At 47.5% G+C, this 24,067-nt stretch overlaps 1 protein-coding gene across 1 annotated transcript in view; it reads left to right on the top strand.

Moving 5' to 3' along the window:
* The window catches only part of IGDCC3 (immunoglobulin superfamily DCC subclass member 3), a 112,651-nt gene that overhangs the window by 72,646 nt on the left and 15,938 nt on the right, over nucleotides 1-24,067 (top strand). Inside the window, exons 6-8 of the mRNA XM_080396891.1 lie at nucleotides 10-147; nucleotides 8,163-8,321; nucleotides 16,118-16,283. Coding sequence (XP_080253017.1) covers nucleotides 10-147; nucleotides 8,163-8,321; nucleotides 16,118-16,283 — 463 coding nt within the window. The remainder of the gene's footprint in view (nucleotides 1-9; nucleotides 148-8,162; nucleotides 8,322-16,117; nucleotides 16,284-24,067) is intronic.

Here is a 24,067-nt window from a genome sequence, read left to right as displayed (position 1 = left end):
TCCTTGCAGGCTCACACTCCACTGTTTACAAGGACCCCATGATTCTTGTCGGTCCAGAGAACCTCACACTGACAGTGCACCAGACTGCTGTGCTGGAGTGCATCGCAACGGGCAATCCCCGGCCCATCGTCTCCTGGAGCCGCCTAGGTAAGCCCCGGGGTGACCGGTATTTCCTCCTCCATTGCTGTTCTGTGGGAAATAGGTATGTGCTACTGACTATTTTATGCAACAAGTGATTCACCCTTTCCCTTCCCACTGAAGTTAATTGTAGGCTTGAAGTGCTTTTTATTCTTATGTCTACCCTTTGTTTTTTCTCTCTGCCAAGATCCTGTTTTCACCTGTTAGAGAAGTGGGTTGGTTAAACCTGTAGATGTTTCATGAAAGGTAATAATTTAATCTTTTCTGAAGTGACAGCATCTCCTTCTGCTGCATCAAAACCATCACCACTGTTGGCCTAGAGAAGCAAAATCATGCACAAACATATCTTTCACGTAAAACAGACTTGAAAGAAACTTGCTGCCTGTTCAGGGGGTTTTAAACAAATGTTGAGGGAAAGAGAGTGTTAAGTAGTGTGTCTGAAGCTCTGAAAAAACAAATGCTTGCTGCTGGAGTCCTTGATACTTATTTAATCAGCATGAAAACCAGAGGCACTGTCCGATGGCGTCATACAAGTGAGGAAGAGAAAAGTGCCATGTTTCTCTCCGTCTAAAAGCAAGGGTTATTTTAGGTTCTAACTTTGTGATAGCAGCTCAGAAACTGTTTTGCTCAGAACAACGCTTGCATTGCCCTACAGAAATCTATGCTAAGCAAAGAGCTGATGTATTTTGTTTTATCTTCTGGAGCTTATAACTCTGCCTGTGTGCACTGTAAGGTTGGGTTCAGTTAGTATTGCCCAAGCCTTTGTGGTCTGTGAAGTCATGTCATTTTTGGGATGCTAATCTTCCCGAGTGCCCCAAGGTGGCTGTGAAGCACAAACAGGGGTAATCCTGTCTCATGCTGCTGTGCTGGATGTGGCACTTCACCCCTGTGGCTCTCCAAGAGTCCGGGTCCACCTCATGGGAAGGGTGACTTCCTGCTCCAGAGATTTCTGCCAGGGGATGAGGACATGTATCCAGTATCAATCACAGAATTTTTCCGTGTTCGCCCTCCTGCTTGCATTCTCTGGTGGCTTTTAAAATCAGCTTGTGTCTGCCACTGACTGTTTTTTTTTTTCCTGCGGAGCCATAACCATCAGATTGATGCTGTTTTAAAAATTCCCCAGATACGCTGTATCACTGTTTTGGTTCTCTTGGACACAAGGCGGCTCTATGTTAGCGCTCAACTATAATAAACTACTTTATAATTGCCTTAATTATAAGTGCTTATTACCTTCTTCAAAACGCTTGTCTCTATAGAGCAGTGCAATAATGAAGATGTAATAGCTTTGTGCAATGTTTGTCTGGATGGTCTGAGCTCAGCATTGCCTTCCACCAAAAATAAATACCCTCTCCATGCTGCTTTGCAGCACAGCAGCAGAATTAGAGCTACTGAATGGGAAAGAGATCCCGTTATTTTCCCTCCCCTCCAGCAGGAATGTTTCCTGTCCAAGGCATCACAAGATTTTGTTTAATATTACACTGATCTTGACAGTGATGTGGCACACAGGCTCTCTGATGAGGTGGTGGATTTGTCATCTCTTTGTAGCCATTTGGAAGCACTTTCATGTCTCGTGTCTATGTGATCAGGAGGAGGGAGAGGGGTTTGTGCTGGACAGGGCTGTCCTCCAAGCATCTATTGTCTGTACATGTGGCTTCGTCCCATGTGAAAGTCTTCTTCCTGAAGTTACTCCTACAGAGATGGTTTAGCTTGAATAGCCAGGTTATTTACTCAGCTTAGAAAAACACCACTTCTAATCCACTGACAGAAATAAAATCCTTGGCCACGAAGTCTTAGAGACATGCAGCTGATTTAGCAATAGGCCTGACTTAAACAAAAAAAAGTCAATTATATGTGAACATCTTTCTTGCCTGGTCAAAATAAAGAAGAGTGGTGACATGGCCATTGTGCCGGGTCTTTGCACAGAGCAGGCTGCTGTTTCGAAGTGTCTCTCTAAACCCCTTTGCTCACAGTTTTGATGTTGTGGCATTTCTTCTATGAGAAAGAAGCAAAAGAACAATTTTGCTTTCACAGCTTTCTGGTGCAGGGGAAAGCAAGCCATAAACAACATTTGCACTTCTTGCTTTGGCTTTGCTAAAACCTGGTTGGTTTTCAGTGGGAAAGGCAGCTATATTTTGCTTGAAGGAAATAATTCAAATTCTGGGCCAGTTTTTGAGTGTCACACAATCAATTTTGAATTTAATTTCCTTGGGAATATGTTGTAGCCCCTGACCAGAAACAGAATTCCTGTGTCTTGCCGTGCATGAAATGTCAACATTCATTAGAGAGCAGGCTCTGAGAGAAATGTAAAATCATTAAGGGTTTGTTCAGGGAAGATAGGGCTTTTCCTTTCAGAGCTACACACTTCAGGCTTGGACCCGTATGTGTGCACAAATGAATATCCTGGGCACTTACTGCAAAGCCTTTTGAATGAATGACGATTTTAATGTATCCTTACCCTTTAACTGACAGGCCACTGAGCTGGCCTCCATAAAAGGTACCACGGCAGAATAATAAACTATTTAGAGAGATACAGAAAAGTGAGGCGAGAAAGAAAAGACAGCGATTATCTGATAGCGTTATACAGAAGTTGTCAGAAAGGGTCACACAATGGGAAGGAAATTACTAAAGAGGGAGCCATTCAAGAAGTAAACTATACAACAATTGTAGGAGCCAATTAATTGGTAACTTATTGGACACAGAAGCTTGCAATAGATGGCTGGCTGGTTGACAGGAGCACCGGTCCCGTAAGTGTTTAGAAATAATAGAGTAAATTTCACCACTTCACATACTGAATAGTCAACTGTTGCAATGTACTCTAAATATGCTAATCCACAGTGCCCAGTGTCCGCCAGAGCAGGAGACCCATGTGTCTAAAAAGTGGAAGGCTACTATGGCACAATACAAAGAATTCACAAAAGACCTAAATGATCAACATTAGAAAGTTGTTACTTTCTTTCTACTTGCTACTTATAAAAGAAAGACGTTCATGTTGTTGCATATTCATATCGCCTGGCATGTTTTAACAGGTCTCCGTAATTGGCGCTGATGTGCCAATCACTCGGTTAGCAGGCGGAGAATGGACTCCAGAAAGCATCACATACACCTTGGAAAAATAAATAATGCAGCTCCCAAACTGTAGGCATCTTTCATCCAGACCTCACCCCAGTGGGCAACCTGGAAGCCTCTACTTCCAAAAGCTGGAGCATTTTTTGGGAGCATCTCCCATTTGGAGAATAGTGTCTTTTATTAATCAGTTGTCCATCTGATCTTCACAACCAGCTGAACCTTCCACTTCTGCCCTCATCAGCTGAGGTTTGACAGAGAGAATCTGTCAGACATTTCTACCCAGACTGGCTTGCTTTTAGTCCTCAGATTTTCTGCTTTTGACTTTATTAAAAGAAGTAGAAGGTCATGTTAAATGAGCAGCAGTTTCAAGCCTGTGGGAACAGTGTTGGCTTTTGCAGTCTTTCAGATCTTCTCCATGGAGAGATGACTTAGTGATGGCAAGTGATGCTAGGAAGGTGGGTTTTCAGGGTTTGGATGCCTTGATCCAAGCCACTTTTCAGGTCTCCATGTAAGGGAAACAGGGTTAAAATAGATAGCAACCTTTGCAAAGCAGGTGTGAGACATCAGTCCCTCTGCACAGCAGTTCTGCAAAGTGCTGAGCTTTCAGGATGCAAGAAATTTCTTGTGTAAATACTCTGTATTATTTATATGTGTTGTCAGTGTCACTAAGTTGGACTTGATATTAGCTGAAGACCATCTAACTGATCATAGGATGACTCACAGTAGAGTAAAAAGGATGGAGCAGGCTGGGAAAGCAGAGATACTTTTCTAGAAGTTGTTCTCAGCACTCTTTGGAAAGGAGGAGTTGGGTAAGAGGCATATGGAATGATCTGGCACGGTGATCTTTATGGGCTGTTAGAGGTGACCATATTCTCAAATCAAATGACAGATCCCCCAGGGTTTCTGAGCTTGGAGAGCTTTGCTCTTGAGGGAAATGAAGGATGCTTGGTTGACCCGAGACATTTCTTCAGGCTGCCACACCTCTAATAAATAGTTGGAGCTAGAGAGATAACTGAAGACATATTGATGCTGGTATTTGGACTGTGTGGAGTACCTGCTGCAAGCTGGGTCTCTGCACACTTAAATTATGTAGCATGTTATAAATAATACAGTAAAACTACTGACATTCGAGTCACATTTCTGTGGTATTTCTTAAGGCAATGATGTGATGAAGCATCCAGGTATGGCTGCTTTGCATCTTTCACTGGTCCTGTCCCTCCCTTGAGAGAGAGATTTAATTTTTACACCTATTGTAAATATAGACTTCCAAAAGATCTAATTTAAAAGATGAAATCAAATTCAATTTGAATTTAATTCAGACCCCTACACTTCAGTTCAAATGATGTTTGAAAGGAATGGTTCCTTGTTATTGCTCATTAAATGTGGGACAGGTCATGTTTTACTGTCCTTTTTATGACTGAGCCATTTACTGCTGCAGTGGTTTGGCCAGCTATGTGATCATTTAATCATTTAATGACATTGTTTTTCTCTCTCCAAAAGACCCAAGCATTTTTCTTTGCAATGCAAATAGTGAAGTGGTCTGGCATTGCCTGCTAATGAAGCAAGGAAACCTTTAAGTTTAAAAAAATACCTGAAAAGTAATACTTAAAGAGCATGGCAGGGGATATGTTTGTGGAGTGCTTTGTAGCTTTCGGTCCATGTTTTGCTGATGTTTCCTAGCAGGATGCTGCCATTAATCTGAAATGGTATCCCTCACTTTTGTGGTTGTCTTGGGTTTGCGTGGCAAGGTTTTTTTTTTTGGGGGGGGGGGCGGGCTGCAGGGGTGGCTTCTGTGAGAAGCCGCTAGAAGCTTTCCCTGTGTCTGATGGAGCCAATGCCAGCTGGCTCCAAGATGGACCTGGCACTGGCCAAGGCTGAGCCCATCAGTGATGGCAGCAGCACCTCTGGGATAACATATTTAAGAAGGGGAGAAAAAGCGCCTGCACAACGGCATTTGTAGCCGGGAGAGAGGAGTGAGAATAGGAAAGCAACAACTGCAGAACCAGGGTCAGTGCAGATCAAAGGGCAGGAGGTGCTCCAGGCACCAGAGCAGAGATTCCCTGGCAGCCTGTGGTGAGGACCATGGTGAGCCAGGCTGTCCCCTTCAGCCTGTGGAGGTAAACGGTGGAGCAGACATCCACTGCAGCCTGTAAGGGACCCCACACCGGAACAGGGGGATGCCTGAAGGAGTCTGTGACCCTGTGGGAAGCTCACACTGGAGCAGGCTCCTGCCGGGACCTGTGGCCCCACGAAGAGAGGAGCCCAGGCTGGAGCAGATTTACTGGTAGGACTCATGGCCCCATGAGGGACCCATGCTGGAGCAGTCCATTCCTGAAAGACTGTGCCCCATGGGAGGGACCCATGGTGCAACAGTTCATGAAGAACTACAGACCATGGGAAGGACTCACATTGGAGCAGTAAGTTGGAGGACTGTCTCCCGTGGGAGGGACCCCATGCTGGAGCAGGTGAAGAGTGTGAGGAGCCCTCCCGCTGAGGAGGAAGGAGTGGCAGAGACAATGTGTGATGAGCTGAACCCCCATTCCCTGTCCTTCTGAGCTGCTGCAGTGGAGGCAGACAATTTGGGAGTGAAGTTAAGCCCAGGAAGAAGGGAGGCATGGGGGGGAAGGTGTTTTCACGTTTGGTTTTATTTCTCATTATCCTACTCTGATTTGATTGGTAATAAATTAATTTCTTCCCCCCGCCCCCAGTCAAGTCTGTTTTGCCTATGACAGTAACTGCTGAGTAATCCTCCTGTGCTTATCTCAACCCTTGAGCCATTCTCTCCCCGGTCCAGCTGAGGAGGGGAGTGGTAGAGCAGCTTTGGTGGGCACCTGGCATCCAGCCTGGGTAACCCACCACAACGGTCCAGGCTTGCAAGCTGATGAATGTGTGCTGCTTTCAGTAGTGCTGCCAGAGACCCTTGCTCTCCATCCCATCACGTGCCTTTCCATGGGGACTCAGGTACTTGCTGGGCAGCAGGTTGCAAAGTAGCATATCTGGGTTGATGGCTAATTTGTCCCTCCCCTTGAATTCGGCTTTGCCTTCATGTTTTCCCAATCTATTCCCGAACCTGTTGGTTATGAATGACCCAAATCCTCATAATGTCTTTACTATGCAAAACATGGTATTACATCTAAAGCATACAGTTGCAAGATAACTTTTAACCAGCCCTGCCTGCCTGTCTGTGTTGAAGCATGACGCCTGCCTGAGGTCAGGCATGAGCCAGGTCTCAGTCAGGGGCCACACTGTTGCCAGCAGAGGCTATGAAGGAAATCCTTGGGGATAACGAGGTGTCTTGGGGTGACTGCAGCAGCTCTGTAGCAACTTGTGTTTCCCTATGTGCTTTCCATGAAGGTTTCCCATTGCTGAATTACACCAGATGCAGCCACTGAAGTCTCCAGCCTGAGTCTCAGGTCCTTCAGTGCTAAACGCCCCTGGAAACTGGTCTGCCCACTGGATGGTGATAAGTCTTCAAGTGGGTTGAAGAGCCGTTACGTAGCATTTCTCAGGAGGTGGCCCACAAGAGTAGAAACTAGCTAGAGCATCTTGGATCTTTCCCCATGACCCATTGCTTCCTACAGAGCAGTTATGGGGTTTTTTGGCTTCTTCCACTTCCTTAGCAAGATTACTTCCACTTCCTTAGCACAGGCCAATAGAGCTCCCAGAAGAATTTTTTCACCCTAATTTTTCCTTTTACTAGCCACAACTTCGAAGCACAAGACAGAGGCTTTTTTGCTGTTGCAAAGCAGACATGTATGGAGGGTCAGGTGGGGAGATCACCAAGGCTGGGTTTTGGTTCTCTCATTTCTGTAGGTTCCTTAAACTCCTCTGTGAGCAAAGGTGAGAGAGGAACTGAATTCCTTTTTCCCATCTGATGAAAGTGTGCTCCCTTTAACTGCTCTTCCAGTAAAACTACTCCCCTGCTTCGCCCCTCTGCTCAGACACCCTGACACATGCTAAGACTGATTTAGAGCTGCCTTTGTCAGGCAGTGTCTTAAAACACAAACCAATGAAACAATAAAAAGCAATAGCCTGATACTAATGAAACACATTGTAATTAGAGCTGGCTGGGAATTTTCCAATGAAAACAGGCTTTGTTGCAAAAAGGTGAATTCCCTTATACAGAACTATTTCATGTTAAGCACTTCAACTTTGAGGACCATGTGCTGGAGCCTAGGCATGTTGTTTTGGAAACACTGCTGCCCTCCTACCAGCCTGCCTCAGACCCAGCACTCAGGATGGAGGCAGCCCTTTCCAGGTGCCCTTCCAAGCCAGAGCAGCTGAGCAGATCTAACCACCAGCTCAGAGTTTGGCTCCTTGGCCCTGAACTATTGTGTGTTCAAGAGCTAAGGAATTGAAAATCCAGTGTTCACGTAGTTTCTGAAGCCACAAAAATCCATCAAGGTTTGGCAGGCAAAAAAGCATAACTTCTGGCTCAGGAAATCCCCAAGTCGTAAATTGCTGGTGGCTGGGAGAGTACATCAGGGAAGCACTGTTGTAGGTTGGCTGGTCTTCTTCTTCCCAGAGCCCCTCTGCTGGAAACAGGCTGTTGAGCTGGTTGGATCCCTGGTCAGTCTAATGTAAGAATCCAGGCAATGAATCACAGATGCTGATATGATTTAACTTGATTTAACTATTGTGTTGAACAGTGTTCTGGGGTGCTTCATCTTAATCTGAACACGTGGTTGAACACTTTCACATTTCCTGTGATAGTACCTTGGTTTTTCAAGCAGCACAAAGTGTGGTTTGGGGCAGACATGTAAGTGAGGATCCTGGTTTTCTCCAGAAGGCAGTTCTGCTAAAAGCATCAGCTAAAAACCATTGACTTGGCAAATTCCAGTAACAGGGCATGGCACCACTCCATAAGTATTTAAATTGGACCTCACCAAGGGCTGTGGCCTGAAGAACCTCACACAAAGGTCTAACATGTGACTCAAATCCTTTTCCCTTTCTTTCAGATGGCCGCCCCATTGGCGTGGAGGGGATCCAGGTGCTGGGGACCGGAAATCTCATGATCTCGGACCTCACCGTGCAGCATTCTGGCATCTATGTGTGTGCTGCGAACAAACCTGGCACTCGGGTGCGAAGGACTGCACAGGGAAGGCTTGTTGTACAAGGTGAGCAAAGCTGGGGCTTGCAGAGCAGTGATGCTCTCTGCACAGTCTCTACACATCCCCTGGGCATTGTGATGGGTTGTGGTGGACAGATGCTGACTTCGCTACTCTGGCAGTATCAGACAGAGCACTTCTTTTCTAGGCATGTGGTTTCCCGTGTGGGTGCATGTCTTCTGTGTCCCACACAGGTGAGTAGCAACCAGTATCATTCAACTGAGGCTGTAGCTGCATGGATTGCAATGGTTTCCCACCCCATCACAGGCATTTATTTGGCTTAACAGATGCCAGTTGTTACTTGTTATCATACTTGTACATCTCAGCAGAAAGCCTGGGCTGAATTAATTAGCCAAATTTGTCTCTCACACCTGCATGGTCATTAGTCATATGGGGATACGGGCACTGTTCTCATATTGGATGCCTCTGAATGACAGATATCACCTCTGCAGTGATATCCAGGGGTAGGTACCACTCACAGAGTATTGGTCTCCAACTGAAATAGCACCAGTAAGTCTGAAACCATTTCCAGAAAGTCAGTGAGACTGTTTTGTATAGCAGTTGACACTTTATCTGAGCCCCTTACCATGACATGGGTAAACCACCCTTTGAGGGCCATGCCCAGGAGATGCGGGTCGCTCCCCTTCCCTGCAGCAGCTGTCCTGAAATACCACTTGTAAAGGGTGATTCAGCCCAGAGTAGAGATCAGCACTCAACCAAACAAATCCCCTCCACATGCTCCGTGTGACCAGTCTCCATGGTGAGGGGAGCCAGGGAAGTATTTCAGAAGGCAAACCCAGCTGGCAGCGTGCTCTGAATGGCAGTAATCTGCCCCTGATTACAAGCACTCACCTCCTCTTCAAACTAGTCCACTTAAAGCATCTCGCACTCTCATCAGTTCACTCATTAACTATTGACTGATGATATCCTGAATCTAAAATTATACACCTCCTGCCGGAGTGAGCTAATTGAACCTTTCATGCTGGTGATGGGGAAAGTGCCCTGCTCTAGCCCTGAGGCTCACCTGACAGGTCCTGGGAATCGCTGGTGGTGATCTAGCGTGGCACTGCTTGTGCAGCAGCCGTTGGTCCCTGGGTGCTGGCATCCTTTTTCCCCTTTGCCTTGGGAGCAGCGAGGAACAATATAGAAAGGGTGCTTATACAGGGCTGCTCATGCCTCCTGAGTCCCAGGGGCTGATCAGATACGAGAGGAGGTGAAAACTCACTGTTTCTTTTGCTGTTGGATTTCTGGGTGAGCAATGCAACAAGGGGGCTTTGCCAGCTGGCTGGGGCTGGGCATACCTATGAGTCTCCCTATTAAGAAACACCAGCCCAGGCATTAAGAACAACTTCACTGTTCTGATACAAACCTTTTAGAGCTGCTGCAGGACAGCTCTGCACATGGTACATGTAGCAGAAGTCTACTAAACCCAAATGCCAAGCTGGAGTCCAGGAGGCAGGCAGGCAGAGCCAAAAGAAGTGACTTGGAAAACCTATGAGGTTGTAAAAACACAGCTACTGAATACTGTTGACTGCTCCTGTTAGCAACTGGACAAGAGGGGGGAAAGTAGCACAACTTGTCATTGCTACAGATTGGCGGGTTTTAGTCTCTTTGGAGATTTGAACATCAGCTCCTTAGCAGCTGGTCTAGTGCTGAAGTTCATCTGGGGTAGAATTACTGTGGATTTTCACCCAGGGAACCAAGATGAGGATTTATCCCTAAAATGTAATCACAGGGCCATTGGAGTCCAGCCTTGCTGTGGAAGAGGCATGCTCCTATGTTCAGCATTAACAGAGAAACTGGCAGTGGTTTGGAGAAGTGTGGCCAGTGTGTCCTTGGTATAGCCCTTAGACATAAGCTGCAGTGTCCAGGCCCCCAGCCTGTGTTGCCCATCCATAAAATGCTTCATGTTTTTCAGGGGGCTGTCATTCCCCAGGAAAGCTAATGGCAGACCATGGCCAGGCAGCTGGGCTGATCCCAGGTTTGCTCACCCTCCCTCTGGAAGCAGCTTTTCCTTCCTCTGAATCTCATTTTGCCTGAATTTTCCAGCTGAGAGGTACAAATGATTGCTGTTCAGGTTTGTCTGGGAAGAAAACAGCAATAATGACTGACATGGGAGACTGTGGGTTTTATCTTTGTCAGGATGTCAGCGATGCAAATTACATCCGTAAAGAGAATAAAAGCAAAGAGCGGGCTATCAAAAGCCTGGTTGGAGAGGAAGTTAGCACAGGGTTAGGACAATACAGCATCCTCAAAGCACGCCGGGCCAGGTACTTGCTGCCTTTATGCAGGGACCCTTGAAGTGCCTGGAGGCACAAATTAACTTGCCCCATGTCTTTTGAAGGAGGCATGTTTTATAGGTGGGAAACTGGGGGAGAAAGGGTGGTGTTTCCTGTTGTAAGGCAGGGACTTAGCAAGAGGCTGGGGCTGAGACCACATCCTTCCTCCTGCTGCCAGCAGTGGTCCTCACCCCCACCGCAGCAGCTGCGTGGGCAGAGGTGTCCTGGCACAGGGCTCTGCTCCTGCTCTGGCAGTAATGTCCTTTCCTATTGTAGGCTCTCCTTCAGATCATCTAATGCCATCTTATTATCTTCCTGGGAATTCCTCCTCCCTTCAGAGGAGAAGGCGTCGATCCCCCGCTCCCTCCCTCCCTGCCCTCCCCTGGCCATTTAGGCTCCTTTGATCTCTTTTGTAAGGTTCTCACACAAGAAAGTTTCCATTTTCTCTTCAGATCCCAGCACAGCTATTTGAATATTGCTTTGTGCTGCGCTGCAAATGAAAGTCTCACGGGGCGACTTGTCGAAGGGCCGAATGCATCGCTGGCTGAAACAGAGAGTGTGTGTGCGTGTGGTGCAAAGGAAGAGCAGGCTTCAGTGGCAAGGAAAAAAATATATATCAAAGCGCTTTCTCTCTACCTCCTGTGCAATCTTTTGTGCGTTATTATGTGTTTGGTGTCATAACAAACTGATGGGCTGTGAATGGCCAGATGGTCACCAGTGTTCTCCACTCCACGCTTCATTTCCTCCTGAAAGCTATGCAGAAAAATGAGATCCCATCTCATAAATGAGTGCCCATCTTAAGGACACGTTTTTGAAGGCTCTGCTGACAATGAATGCCTTGTTCGCCTTGCTTTTTGCTGGCAGAACCAGGCAGTGCTCCTCGGTCCACCAGGTCCGGCCACCACTGCGCTTCCTGATGTGTCTTCCATCGTTCTTGCTTGCTGGCATTGCAGACCTTGGCTGTGGGGTTGAATTCAGCAGCAGATGTATTGCAGCTGCTGTGTTTTAGGCTCAGCTCTGTGGTACTTGGTTTGTCCTTGAATTTAGCCCTAAATTCATGCTCCAAAACTAGCTTCAGTATGTACTGCATGGGTCAGTGTGCCCCTCCAGAGCATCCTCGCAGGAGCACACTAGTAGGTGATGTGGGAACACGTCCCACTGCTGCGGAGCTCCAGCCTGCATCTCACCAGGACAAGAAGTTTGTGATACCCACTGAGGGCTGATGAACAGCCTCCATGACAGCCTCTGGGGCGGTCTCTGCCTGTTTCCCAGGGGACGAAGTCATGGGTTCCATCTTTAGCCCTAGCGATCGATCCCACCGGCTCGACAACTTAACTATTTCAGTTACTTACATAAGCATCTGGGCATCCTCTGTAGTCAGTAGAGAGAAGCCAAGTTGGCAGCAATTCTTCATCTTAAATCTCTTGTCATCTGATGCTGTGCTTAACTGACTTCCCCATTGACCTGTCTTCTCCTTTATACCCTTATTGTATGTTCCAGTAGCCTAATTTATGAGTTTTTCTTGTTTCCATGTTATTCTTCCTTCTCTTCACCCCAGCCTCCCTCCCTCATCCTGCCACTCTGGCTACTTGAGAATTAATGACGGCTTCATACTGAGGGGCAAGGAGCAAGGATTCATCTGGCACCGGTGCATCGGCTCTCGGTGCTCCCCGCTCCCTAGGACAGCCCTCCTCAGTGAGCTCAGGTGATGCAGTAGGCACCATGCTGCAAACGCATGGCAAGGGCATCAAAGCTCCCTGTCATCTTGGGGAGCACACTGGGGGTTGGCCACTGCTGAGATGAGATGTCCCTAAAAGGATGAAGCCCTTCCAGGTCTGCCGTTACAACCTGCTGTACAGTGCATCTTCATGCTATCGCAGTCTGTTGAGCACAGTAAAAGCTATTGAAGCACTTCATTAAAGATGCTGGGGGTGGTATTAAGCATTACTGCTTTTTGATACCAATGTCACGCCTTTAAATATTCATTAAAACTGCATGATCCCCTCCCTCCCATTAAGTCCTGAATAATCAATGCTCTGGTTTCTTCATACTCCACAAGCCAGAGATGGATCCTGCCTGCTCCTCCTTGCCAGGTTTGAATCCTCTGCTCTTAACAATGATCTTCATTAATATCTTTGTTAAGATCTTCATGGAGGGCTGAAAAGTGCTTCCTCTTGCCACCTGGGATGGCCTTTTGGCATGTAGTACGGAAGGGGAGAGGTGTTCAGGCCACCGTGCTTCTGTGCAGGGTGAGATGAGCACTGACAAGATGCTCTATTAATTATGAGCGATGAGGCGGGTGGAGGGCTGGCAGCAGGCAGGTCTTGGCTGAAGGCAAGGTTTGACAGAAGGCAGGACTTTGCTTCTGTTCCTTTCCCACTAACCCAAGGCCAGAGGTAGCAAACTCAGTTCTGTCAAAATCAATTTGAAAGGGCAGGGAGAGGACCTGGGAGGAGGAGAGCAGGCATTCTTCTGTCCAGGAAAGGAGGTATTCGCCCCGAGACCACGCACCAGCAGCTGCCTCAGGACACTCTGCCTGGAGACACTGGTACAAACACTGGGATGGTCCAGGGTAGCAGAGGGGCATCTCCTTGCGGCAGTGTCCATCCCTGTGTTAAGATCCTGGTGGCACCCAGACCATGGGTTTTTTTCTGATGCTGTCAGAAACTGGTGGTGGGGTCAAGGAACCTTTTAACTTGATGGGTTACCACTGCAGCCTGGGCCCCTTTGACACTACAGCTCCATACTGCTGCTCTTTCTGCACCAAAAGGAGTAGGGTGAGACCTGAACAGGACAGAGTAATGCCCAGAGAAAGCCAGGAGGAACAGGACTGGCAGAGGAGCATCCCATGCCTTGCAGCAAGGGATGCCACGAAGCAGGGACATCTCAGCACAGTGGAGGTGGGAGCCGTTTGACAGAGTAGCTGCTCCCTAGACAGTTTAAGCAAGTTAAACAGGTGCTGGGGTTTTGGTCTGGTTGTTTAGTGAGACAGCAAAGAGGAGGGACAGCAGAGGGGAGCAGGAACCCGAGGGGCCGTGGTCCTAAATAGCATCACTGGCGCTAAGCCAGCAGCCGCAGCTGCATGTTCGTTACCCCCGAGTCACACGCGACACCGCTCCAATTACTCCCTCTTGACACGGGCTAATAAGGGAGGATAAGGAGAGCCAGCGATTCCAGAAGGGTTACGCCGGATGCTTCATTCCATATTTAAACTTTGTTTCTGCTGGAACAAACAGCGGGCTTGAAATTTCGTGAGGCAGGGGGGGAGCCAGAGGCAAAGAGCCAAGAAGCAGGGTCTTTAATGAAGCTGCAGCGAGGCGCTGGAAGATGGCTGTGCCCTTCCTTGGCATCGTGGGTTTGCACCTGCGAGTATTGCGGGTGCAACTTGTGAGCCCAGATGAAAGCAGGGAGGTGCACAGCCACTTGCAAAATAATTGCTCCTGCAAAACTGCGCCAGCACAAAGCAGGGGGCGGGAGGTTAAGGAAGTCTTGAAAATCAAGTCTCTAATGCTCTCACTGTATGCCACAAAGGACTATTCAGTGCAGGGAAGAGGGGTTTTCCCCCTGTTTATCCATGCTTCCAACTTTTATTGAACCCATCCTGCATTTTGTTTTAATTTCTAAGTCTACAGCAGGGAAAATGTAGGAGGGAAATAACAGGACAAGGGATCGATTGGCACGTGGGGAAGTTTAGCAGGAGGTTCTGGAAATATGTGCCCATTAGGTTGCTAAGATCAGGTTCATTAGGAGACCTCAGTGCTGACAGAAGTGGCCTGACAATAAACTCTGCCAGCGGACACCCCCCACCGCTAACATAAGACAGACCTGCCATGCTCCGCTTCCCTTTGATTATTAAAAATGAAAGAGGGGGCTCCTTTGAGGTAGATGGGCTCTTCCATGAATTTCTGTGTCTTTCTGCTTGTAGGACCTACAACATGCCTGCCTTTGCTCTTACACACAAGCACCTTTTGCTGCAGTTTGTCCTTGTTGCAGCAGTAGCAATACTCTTCCCTTGTGTGCACGCAGCTGGGGAAGAGCTTTATGGTGATAAAGATGCAGCAAACCACAAGGGGTTTTTTGGCCGTGAACCACAGGGCTTGGCTCTTGCATAGCTGCTCCAGCCTGCAGCCTGGCCACCCCTCAACACATTTTGCTGGACCAGTTTGCTCCCTTCTCCCATCCCTGCACCTCTGCTGGTGGCAGAGCCCACCAACTTCATGCTTGGAAAATGCCAGCAAGTGGCACTGAGTGTGTCTCCCTGGATAATCTTGCTTTTGTTGGAAAAATTAAACACTAGCCATCCATTATGTGATGCTAGTCACTAAATTCATTACCCCATGCCTCTTATCTATTTGTCTTCATTGTGGCTGCTGCCAGTTCCACCTGATTTTTGGTTTCAACAGCAATGTGGAATATATTTATCACTTTGTCTTTTGAAGCATAACTGCTTGAATAAACTCACCTACTTGGCAGTGTCTTTCAAGCCCTGCTTTCTGTAGGCTGATAGACTGGTTTATTCTGATAAACGATTTTAAATCTATTCTGAGATGCTGGAAAGGGGGAAATCACTTTCCATTTTAAAATGTTAAAGGTGAAAACACTTGGTTACAAGGTGAGGAGCAGTTACAGACATGGTGGAGTCCTCTGCCAAGCTTGGCAGGATCCCAAGGGTCCCAGGCTGCAGATCTGGGGTTAAAAAAGGCTCCCCAGTCTATTGCTACCAGGAGAGTCTGCAGCAAATCTGATACTTACTGGGGAAAGAACAGCCAGATTGCTCTATGCACATCCATGCATTTCTTTCCATTTGCAAGCATTTTGCTAATGCTGTACGGGCCCTCTGGGCAAAGACGGGGCATTGCTGTCATTCTGCCATTGATGAAACAGCAGATCTCCCCAACCACAAATACTATAATTGCCGCATGTAGTGGCAGCCTTCCTTCCTCCCCACTCTTCATACTGTCAATATGTGCTGGTTTTTGCAAGCCTCCATAGCAGAGGGCTTGTTTCTGCTGAAGTGATGGCCCTGCATGGTGCCACGCACTAAGAAGGGTTACGCACGCTTTCCATTTTAGGTGTGTGCAAATGGCCCGTGACTGCCAACCTTCCAGCCTGTTCCCCTAACAGGCAGAATGTATTTTTAAATAACCTTTGTCAGATATGGATTATTTTGCAGCATTGGGGCTGCTTTCAGTGGGAGAACGGGGAGAGGTGAGGGGGCTTAGACGTTGATGCTCTTTGCCTGAACCCTGCAGGACTCTCCTCAGCTCTCCATACTGAGCTGACCTTCAGGTGCCTTCTATGAAGCCATGACTGCCAGGATGGGCAACTAAATTGCAACATTGCGTTGATTAGACGCACCATCCAGACCATAGTTACCTGCAGCCTGTGCTGTGGGTTGGCTAAGTATCCCATATTCCCAGACAGACGAGGCTTATTGAAGCCCAGGCTACAGGGCTGCTCTTTGTACCAGGATAAAGTGGGGATCATCATGACTTTTCTTACACTCCTTCTTCTTCCTCCTTGCAGCCCCCGCAGAGTTTGTGCAGCATCCCCAGTCCATTTCCAGGCCCGTGGGGACTACTGCCATCTTCACGTGCGTGGCCCAAGGGGAACCCCCACCACAGATCACTTGGCTGAGGAATGGGCAGATCCTGGAGACCAGCGACCACATTAAACTGAAGAATAACAACAGGTAAGTCCTCGTGGGCTGGCCACTGGCACTGCAGTGCGGGGTGGAGGGTACTGTGGGTCACACGGCTGGGTTGTGCCAGTCCCCAGCATCAGTCTGGAGTTACCACACATGGAGGACTGACATTGCCTGCCTGATGGTCCAGGGATAGCTGTCCCCGCAGGTGTAATTCTTGGGCAAAGAGCAAGTTAGCTCACACAGGCTTCAGCTTTTGTTGGACAGTGTATTTGAGGCAGGTGTGTGCATGGTAGTTAATTTTGGACCAGTCGGTGAAGGCTGGCAGAGAGCAGTGGGGTGTGCAGCGCGTCCTGGTGAGTTGCGCAAGCCCTGCTTTTGCCATAGCCCTGTTGTACTGGGCAATGGCTGACATGCTCAGAGCCAAGATGGGTATGAGTGATCCAGAGAGACTGCATGCTGCCTGAACGCCTTGAAAAGGAGTGCTTTAGAGCCAGCTTGGCTTCAGCAGCTGAGGTGGGTTGCTGTCACACATCCCTCGCAGCGATTAAGTGCTCCCTGACCCTGCTTTTGAGAGAGGCTGAATTAAAGGCCACTGTTTTGAACTATCTGGACTCCAGTGGGAAGGAGGGGTGGGAGAGATGTTGGCTTTCTTTCTGCATTAGCAAAGAGCTAATGTGAAGGTAGTGATGTTCAGAAGCAGATCTGTGGATTCAACTTGGGCTTTGATATATTAAAACACTGCTCTGGTCCTACTAGCTGCACTTTGTAGGCTTACATTTTAGCACTTACTGCTTTATTGTACCAGGACATCACCATTAGACTTTGACTGATGATGCAGGAACCCAGCAAAGGTTTCTTTTTTGTCCTGATCATCATCTGGGTGTTTCTGGAAGGACCAAATTTTGTCATTTGGCTGGCAGGGGCCACACTCACTCCGCAGTGGAGGAGTCATGCTTTCACCCCCGAACATTGACCTGCCTGGGTGTGCAAATGCAAATACATTTGAAATAGTATTTGTGTGGAAGCTGACTTCTACTAAACTTCAGCCTTTTATCTCACAAGGGAAGAGTGTTTTCTCTGAGTACTAAATGACTGCATTTTCATGTGGATAGGAATGTTTGCACTGAGGAAATGATATGGTGGGATGCACTTAGTGTGAAAATTACAAGTTGATGACATAGTTTCTATGGAAATAGCATGGAACAATATACTGAAAAATAATAGTACCTGTGTTGTAAACCTCAGTTATTGGTAGAGATTTGTGCTCTATGATGTCATACAGCTGCTGTCTGTATTAACAAATGTGTCTCATGAATGCAACTACCCAGCCTTGCTGGAGGGTCCAGACCATCCGTTTAGACTGTTGGGAAGTGCTGTGCAGGCACCATGGCTTGTTCCTCAGGGGAGAAGAGTGGGTTTATTTTTCTAAGTTTCTATAATAATATGGCTTTTTGTTTTCATGTTTGAGGCTTTTTTAAAGCTTTTCGATATGAAGGATGGAAGGATGTGTGTTGCAAGAAGGATAAGATGTGAATTGTAAAAAAATCGTGGAGTCAGTGGAAGTTTTCTCTGAGCTGGAAGTTATTAGAGCTTCAGGGAACGTTGTGTGTGCTCATACAGATGCCACTCAGTCCAGGCTCCTGGTCTTCTAGTTCATTGCATGGGTTTCTGAGGAATGTCTGCCCTTACAGTATGAACAGAGCAGAAATGAGAGAAGGGAAATTAGTGCATCCCCTTTTATTGACCAGGAAGTGGAGTCAGAAGTGACCGAAGACTTTACAAGCAGTCATTAAATCCATGACAAACCTCATACTGCATCCAGCTCTGCCTCTTGCCCAAATGTCTTGCCTGTGAAATCATTCCTTGTCACCGTTTGAGAAAAGTCTTTGGTTATGGTCACGTCTCCTTGCCAGGTCCCTGTGCCTTGAGGTGTGCTACACGTGCATGTGAACCGCAACTTGGTGAACATCGCTGTAATCGTTTTCTTATGGGAATAATTTAATGCAATTTAGCTTCAGTCTTTTTCCACCGTGAGCTAAATGATCAGATTACATTGCATCTGGCACTGGCTGAGGGAGCTCAGCCAGTTATGGGGGCTCAGCTGACACGTGGCATCTTCTCAAGCTATAGTAACACGCTTGTAAAGCTGAGCCCTAAGGCCATCATAGTCAACAATGTTGAACTTTTGGCTTCTTTTCGCACTAGTCTTGGTCTACTCTGACCCCCAGCTTCAGGCAAGTGGCCATGCCTTGTGGTTTCCAAAGCTGTCAGTCTGAAAAATGCCCTCGCTGATAGAGCAGGGCTGGGTGCTCCACAAATTGGAAGAAACAGATCAACGGGTGGGGTTTTTTCTGAGCTTTTTCAAGTTGTCCTTTGTTTCATTCTCATGGGCATGACTAAGTGCTGTAACCCACTTAGTTCCAGGCAGAATCAGTTTGTGATTATGCCCTGGATTTATCAGTCTATTGCACTTGGAAAATATTTGTCCGTGTAAAGATGGATCTTGAATCTACTAGTAATGAAGCTACTAAACTGTACTATGAGCTTTTTAATTAGATTACATGGTTTCCTAGAAAATTCATTTGGATTAAAACTCTGCTTAATATGGCAATAAAGGTCTGAATGCCCCCAAAGGGATTTTTAGAAAAAAAGAGTGAATCATCCCAAATCATATCATGTGCTAATTGATTGCAAAATGCATCATTATGAGCAACTTCATTCTGGTAAACAAACACAGCTAGAAGTGAGGTCCAGACCTGCAGAACATAGTGTGTTTGAGATGCGGCTCTGCTCCTGCAAGCTTGAGGCACCACTACGGTGGGCAGTAGTGGGTCTGCACAAACCCACAGGTGATAGGAAGATCTGTGCATCAAACTATTGCTTCTCAAAGTTGTCAAGGGCCCTTTGGCATCTATGTCACCCCACGCTGTCTCTTGTATGCAGTATCTGCCAACCCAAGGAGAGCAAACCCTCCAGATCAGAGGACTTCAGAGTCCATCATCGTAGAGATGGGACAGCAGCTTCAGGACTGGATTCACTGCAGATTGGATATGGCTGCTGGTATGACATCAGTCACTTGCTAAGCAACTTCCAGCCTTTCAGCACAGTAAAATAAGCCTCACAGGCTGTGACCGATAAACGTCTCTTCCCTTGTGGTCCCTCAGATGTGAATTCTCGTCACCTGATGTGTTGACGGTTTCTGGGCACATTAGCAATTAAAGATCAGCCTTCTGCTGTGCCCTCTCCAGAGGTGGTTGTTATGTTTTGAAAATGCCAGCTGTGTGGGAACAAAATACCCAATCGATGATTAGCAAAAATCAAAAGCAGTTCTGGGATAGCGGATAATTGTTAATGAAAAATGCATGAAGGCTCAGGCGTAGGGAATTGTGGGGTTTTCCATTAAAAGCTGTGAATAAAAATCACTGAAGGAGCTGACGATGGGGCTGCCTTGCCATGGGTTGGGGATGGAGCTGATAGCTGTCAGGGTGATGCTGTACTGAACCGTGCTGTCAGATGGAGAGGCTGATGGAGCCTTTTTGACTTTGGTGAACCTGTTCCAGTGTCCAGCAGCCACAGGGTCTGTCCCTCTCTTGTTGAACAGAGATGCCATTTTGCCCATATTGTTCCTGGTATGATATGGATTGAGCATGAGAGGTGTAATGGGCATTTCCAGCAAAATTCCCACTCAGCATCACCAGCCCAGCCCGAAAACGAGTGTATCGCTGCAGGAGGAAGGGGCGGTTACTGAGGTAATCCTGGGCTTGTGTAAAATCTTGCTTTCTAGGGTACTGCTTCAAAATTTACAAGGAAGCATGAAATAGTACCCAAATTACTGCTCTGAAAGGTTTATTGCTTTTCTTCCTTTGACCCAATCAGGTTCAGGGGGGTAATTTTCAGCCTAGAAGTATATCACACTGTGGGGTTTATATTGCTGTAATAGCAAGGAACAAAGGCCAATATCTTCAGAGAAGGCAGGCTCTAAATATTGATTTTCCAAGAAGATTTTATTTACAAAATGGTAATTAAGGGACTTTGTTTTTTCCATGGGAAAAAGTCTTCGTTAGAACCTGGCCTCAGGTGGCATTTGCTCTCCTCAGTGACCTTTGCTTATGAACTATCTCCTTTTAAAATTCTTCCTCACTAGTTTGCACTTGTTTTAGTGCTCTGGGAATGACTCACTTCAAGGGCTGTGAATGTTCGAGGTTTGTCGGGAAGAATATTCCTCCATATATAAACAAACTTCAAGACAACTTTGTTTTTCTTGCACTTTTCATGCTGCTTAATCCTAGTGCAGATACAGAGAGAGATATTCAAGCACAAACATCCAAGCACTTGGGACTAGACAGCCCTTTTGGTACCAAACCCAGGGAACCTAGAGCCTGTCATTCCCAAGGTGGTTTTTTTCTATAAAACCCACGTTAGCTCAGTGCAAAGAGAAGCAGATGGGTTTGTACCTCCCTTCATGGTGCACACACCCAAAATTTTGAATTTGTAGGGATTTGGACACCTTAAGGGAGAACAGACAAGCCTGCCGATAATTTATGGAGTAAGTTTGAAGACTGTTGGTGATTATGGGAAGGGTACCATAGAGCAAATCATATTTCGGTTCCCAGAAGCATGACAAATAAGTACATGGAGGACTGGGATGTGAACCAGCTGCTCCTGATTTAAGAATAATTTATGGGTTTGACTTTGTTTGGAAGACACGTGGAAATGGCCTTTGCAAGGAGAGTCTCTGCATGAGCACCAAAAACCTCACTAAGAAGTGGAGCATCAGCGTGATCCCGCCTTCCCTGCACCAAGCAGGGATCCTGTACTGGGATCACACAGACATATCCCATGAAAGAGATCTACAGCAGCCCAAGAGCAGCTGATGGAAACAGGCATCAGTCTCTCCTTCTCACGTGGCTGCAATTATTATGCTACCAAGTTGCCTGTGTAGTTTTTCTCTCTGTTGCTCCACTGAGCTGCTCTTGAAGTGCATCACCAATTTGGGGTTTGAAGTGTTTCCTCAGGCTGTTGCATACAGCAAAATACATCTGCAGAGAATGGTCCTTACAAAGGAGCCTTCAAGGCAGGACTAAGCCCATTGTGGGGCAGCCTGAAATCAGCCTCCCACGGATTAGGCTGGGTCTTTTTCCTCTCCAACGCCCATGCCGCTTGTTGGGAAGAAGGTTTGGGGGACTTTCCATTGATCAGCACATAGCTCTCCCAGCTATCTGCATTAGCAGTCCTACCAACATACGTAGGACTATCTATTTCATCTGCCTTCCCTTCCAGCAGCTTTTCCTGAGATGTTTTGTGCTTCTCTGTGGTCCTGCAGATGTAAAGACTTTTCTTCTCATCCCTGGGACAGGATTCAGTTAAGTCTGCGATTGCACTTTCTGGCTTGTGCAAACAGATTGAGTGGCAGCCGAAGTGTTCACCAGATCACATAATAAGGAGCAGCCAGCTCTGGCTGTTGTCTCCTGCCTGTGCCAGGGTGCGCTTCCCAGCTCTGCAGGGATGGGAGGACACAGCTCCACCTTCCTCACCTGGGAAGACTCAGACCACCTCTGATGTGGACCAGAGCTGAAGCAAGGGACCCAGCTACAGACTTCGGTGTTCGGTTGGATTGTGGAGCTGAGCCAACCACCGTTTGTCCCCAATGTGGTGCCTGAGCAGTGGCCAGTTCCCAGAAGAGCTCAGTACATGTCATGTCAAGACAGTGCAAACCCAGGTGTCATGAAGCCAGCAAAGAAGGATCAGCATTTCAGGATGAAACAGTGCCACTGCTGTGCCTCCTGTAGCAAATGTGATGCTGTTTACATCATCGCATTTGCAGAAAACACACTGTACAGCCAAATCCCTGTCCTGCCAGACTCTATCCTCTCCCAGGGATATGAGAAGGAGCAACATCTCTAAACAGCTTTGCAGGCTGAGAGTCTGCCAGCCCTTTCATCTGGCACCAGCAGGGAGGATGAGCTGGTTCCCTACTGCATGGTGCACCCTGCTGGGACGAGCAGCATCCCTCCAGAAACCGCTCCTGGGTCTGTAAGCACAGAGTCAAGGTGGGATCCTGGACAGTGGGCTTCAGTACCTGTTAAATATAAACCGGTTTGTATGGAAAGGGTTCCTTCTCCTGCATAGCATGACGCAATGTCACCTAGGAAGCCCTGCATGATATTTAATTTTTGGAGGTGTAAGAACACACTTATAGAGGGCTGGGGATGATACGCACTGTCGCTCTGGGCTGTTGAGTATCACTTTTCAAGCTTTGCACCTTATTCTCAGCCTGCATGAGCCAACCTCCTGCAAAAAACAGGGCATTTCTGTAAAGCCGCCAACAACCAGCACTGGAGGGAAAAATGCTCCTTTCCAGCACAGCACCTGCCAGCAGCCCAGGAGCGGTTCATTTGACAGAGCGTGGCACAAGACGACCCATAACAAATGGAGGCAGAGCAGGGCACGGGGACGGGGCATCTGAATGCAGTGCTGGTGGCTTTCTGTAGCTGCCAGCACTTAAAATGCTCTCCCCGCTAGCCACAGCCTGCTCTCTGCATTAATTTCATCACACTCCCTCTTTTGTGCGCCTGTGTGCGCGCGCATGCTGATATCCTTCCAGATGGGCCCCTCTTCTTTGTGCTGTTGAATCGATGAAGAGGCTTCCTTCAGTTCTCAGACTTTTTCAGAGGAGCCTTTGGAAAGCCTATCTCCGGTCACTGGCCCAGACCCCTGACCCGAGCCTGATCAGTCATCCTGATTGCCTATGAACTGGGAAGACAGCTTGGGAATACCATGGCTTTCGAGCAGCGGAGGCTTCTTGCTTCAGCTCAGCCGGGTGTGAATCTGCAGTGGCTCCTCTCCCCACTTCCATCAATGCCTGTCAGGGCATTGTGCAGAGATGTGATGGAGCCCTCGGCTCGCTGAGCGGCTTTGGTGACCAGCAGAAAGCCTTCTGGCATCTCGCCTTGTCTGACGTGCTCACGGCGCTGCCAGTCTGGCACTCGCGGGAAAGTTTTCCAACAGCAGATGTCCCAAAGTGACAGATTTTTTTCCTGTTGACGGGAAGAAATAAAAGGACACTGCATATTTCAGATGGTTGATGCACAGAGACGCTCTGTGCCTCTTCACAGGGCAACTAGATATTTTCCTTTTGTTTGAGCTTCCTTAAAAAAAAAGAAAAAGGCAAAAAGCAGCAAAACCTGGGAAAGCTGCACTGCCCCTGCCATGCTGCATCCTCTGCATCCCAGGGTGTGATGTGGTGGGTGAAAGCAGAAAGAATTTGTCATTAGTTAAGCCAAAAGTGGATGCACAGCAGAGGTATCCACTGGGATGATGCTGCAGTTCATGTTACTCACTGCCAGCTCCTGCCCTCCTGTCACCAATGTGCTTCAGTGCTCACGCCGGGGCTTGCAGGGAGCTCAGCAGCCTCCTCTAGAGCTGTGCCTGTGGGTGTTAGAGGGACTGACAGAGACAGAGAAAACTCTTATTCTCAGGAAGCTGGTGTTTAGATGCCGGGCATTCTGCTGTCAACTTCTCCACACTTGGTTTCTGCTCCTTTAGCAGGTTTATAGGCACAACCAAAAAGCCAGTTGTGTTATTGACCCTGTTGCCTGCGCATCATGCCAGGTAATGTGGTCCCTGGGAAATGGATGGCCAAGGCTCTTATTGCACGGTACATCAAAACACAGCCTTGTAAATTTCAATGAAAATGAACTTTTCAAAACCTGAAGCAAGTTTCCAGCTACCTGTCATGTTCGTTCTGAGGAAATTGATTTTATTTATTTCTTCTGACTTAACTGTGCATGACAGTGTTACCAGCTACCCTGGGGCCTCTGCAGAGAGGC

Source organism: Falco punctatus (assembly GCF_963210335.1).
Source record: "Falco punctatus genome assembly, chromosome: 7".
NCBI classification, from domain to species: Eukaryota; Metazoa; Chordata; class Aves; order Falconiformes; family Falconidae; genus Falco; species Falco punctatus.
Note: the sequence above shows the minus strand (reverse complement) of the source record. Positions and strands in the feature narration are given on the sequence as shown.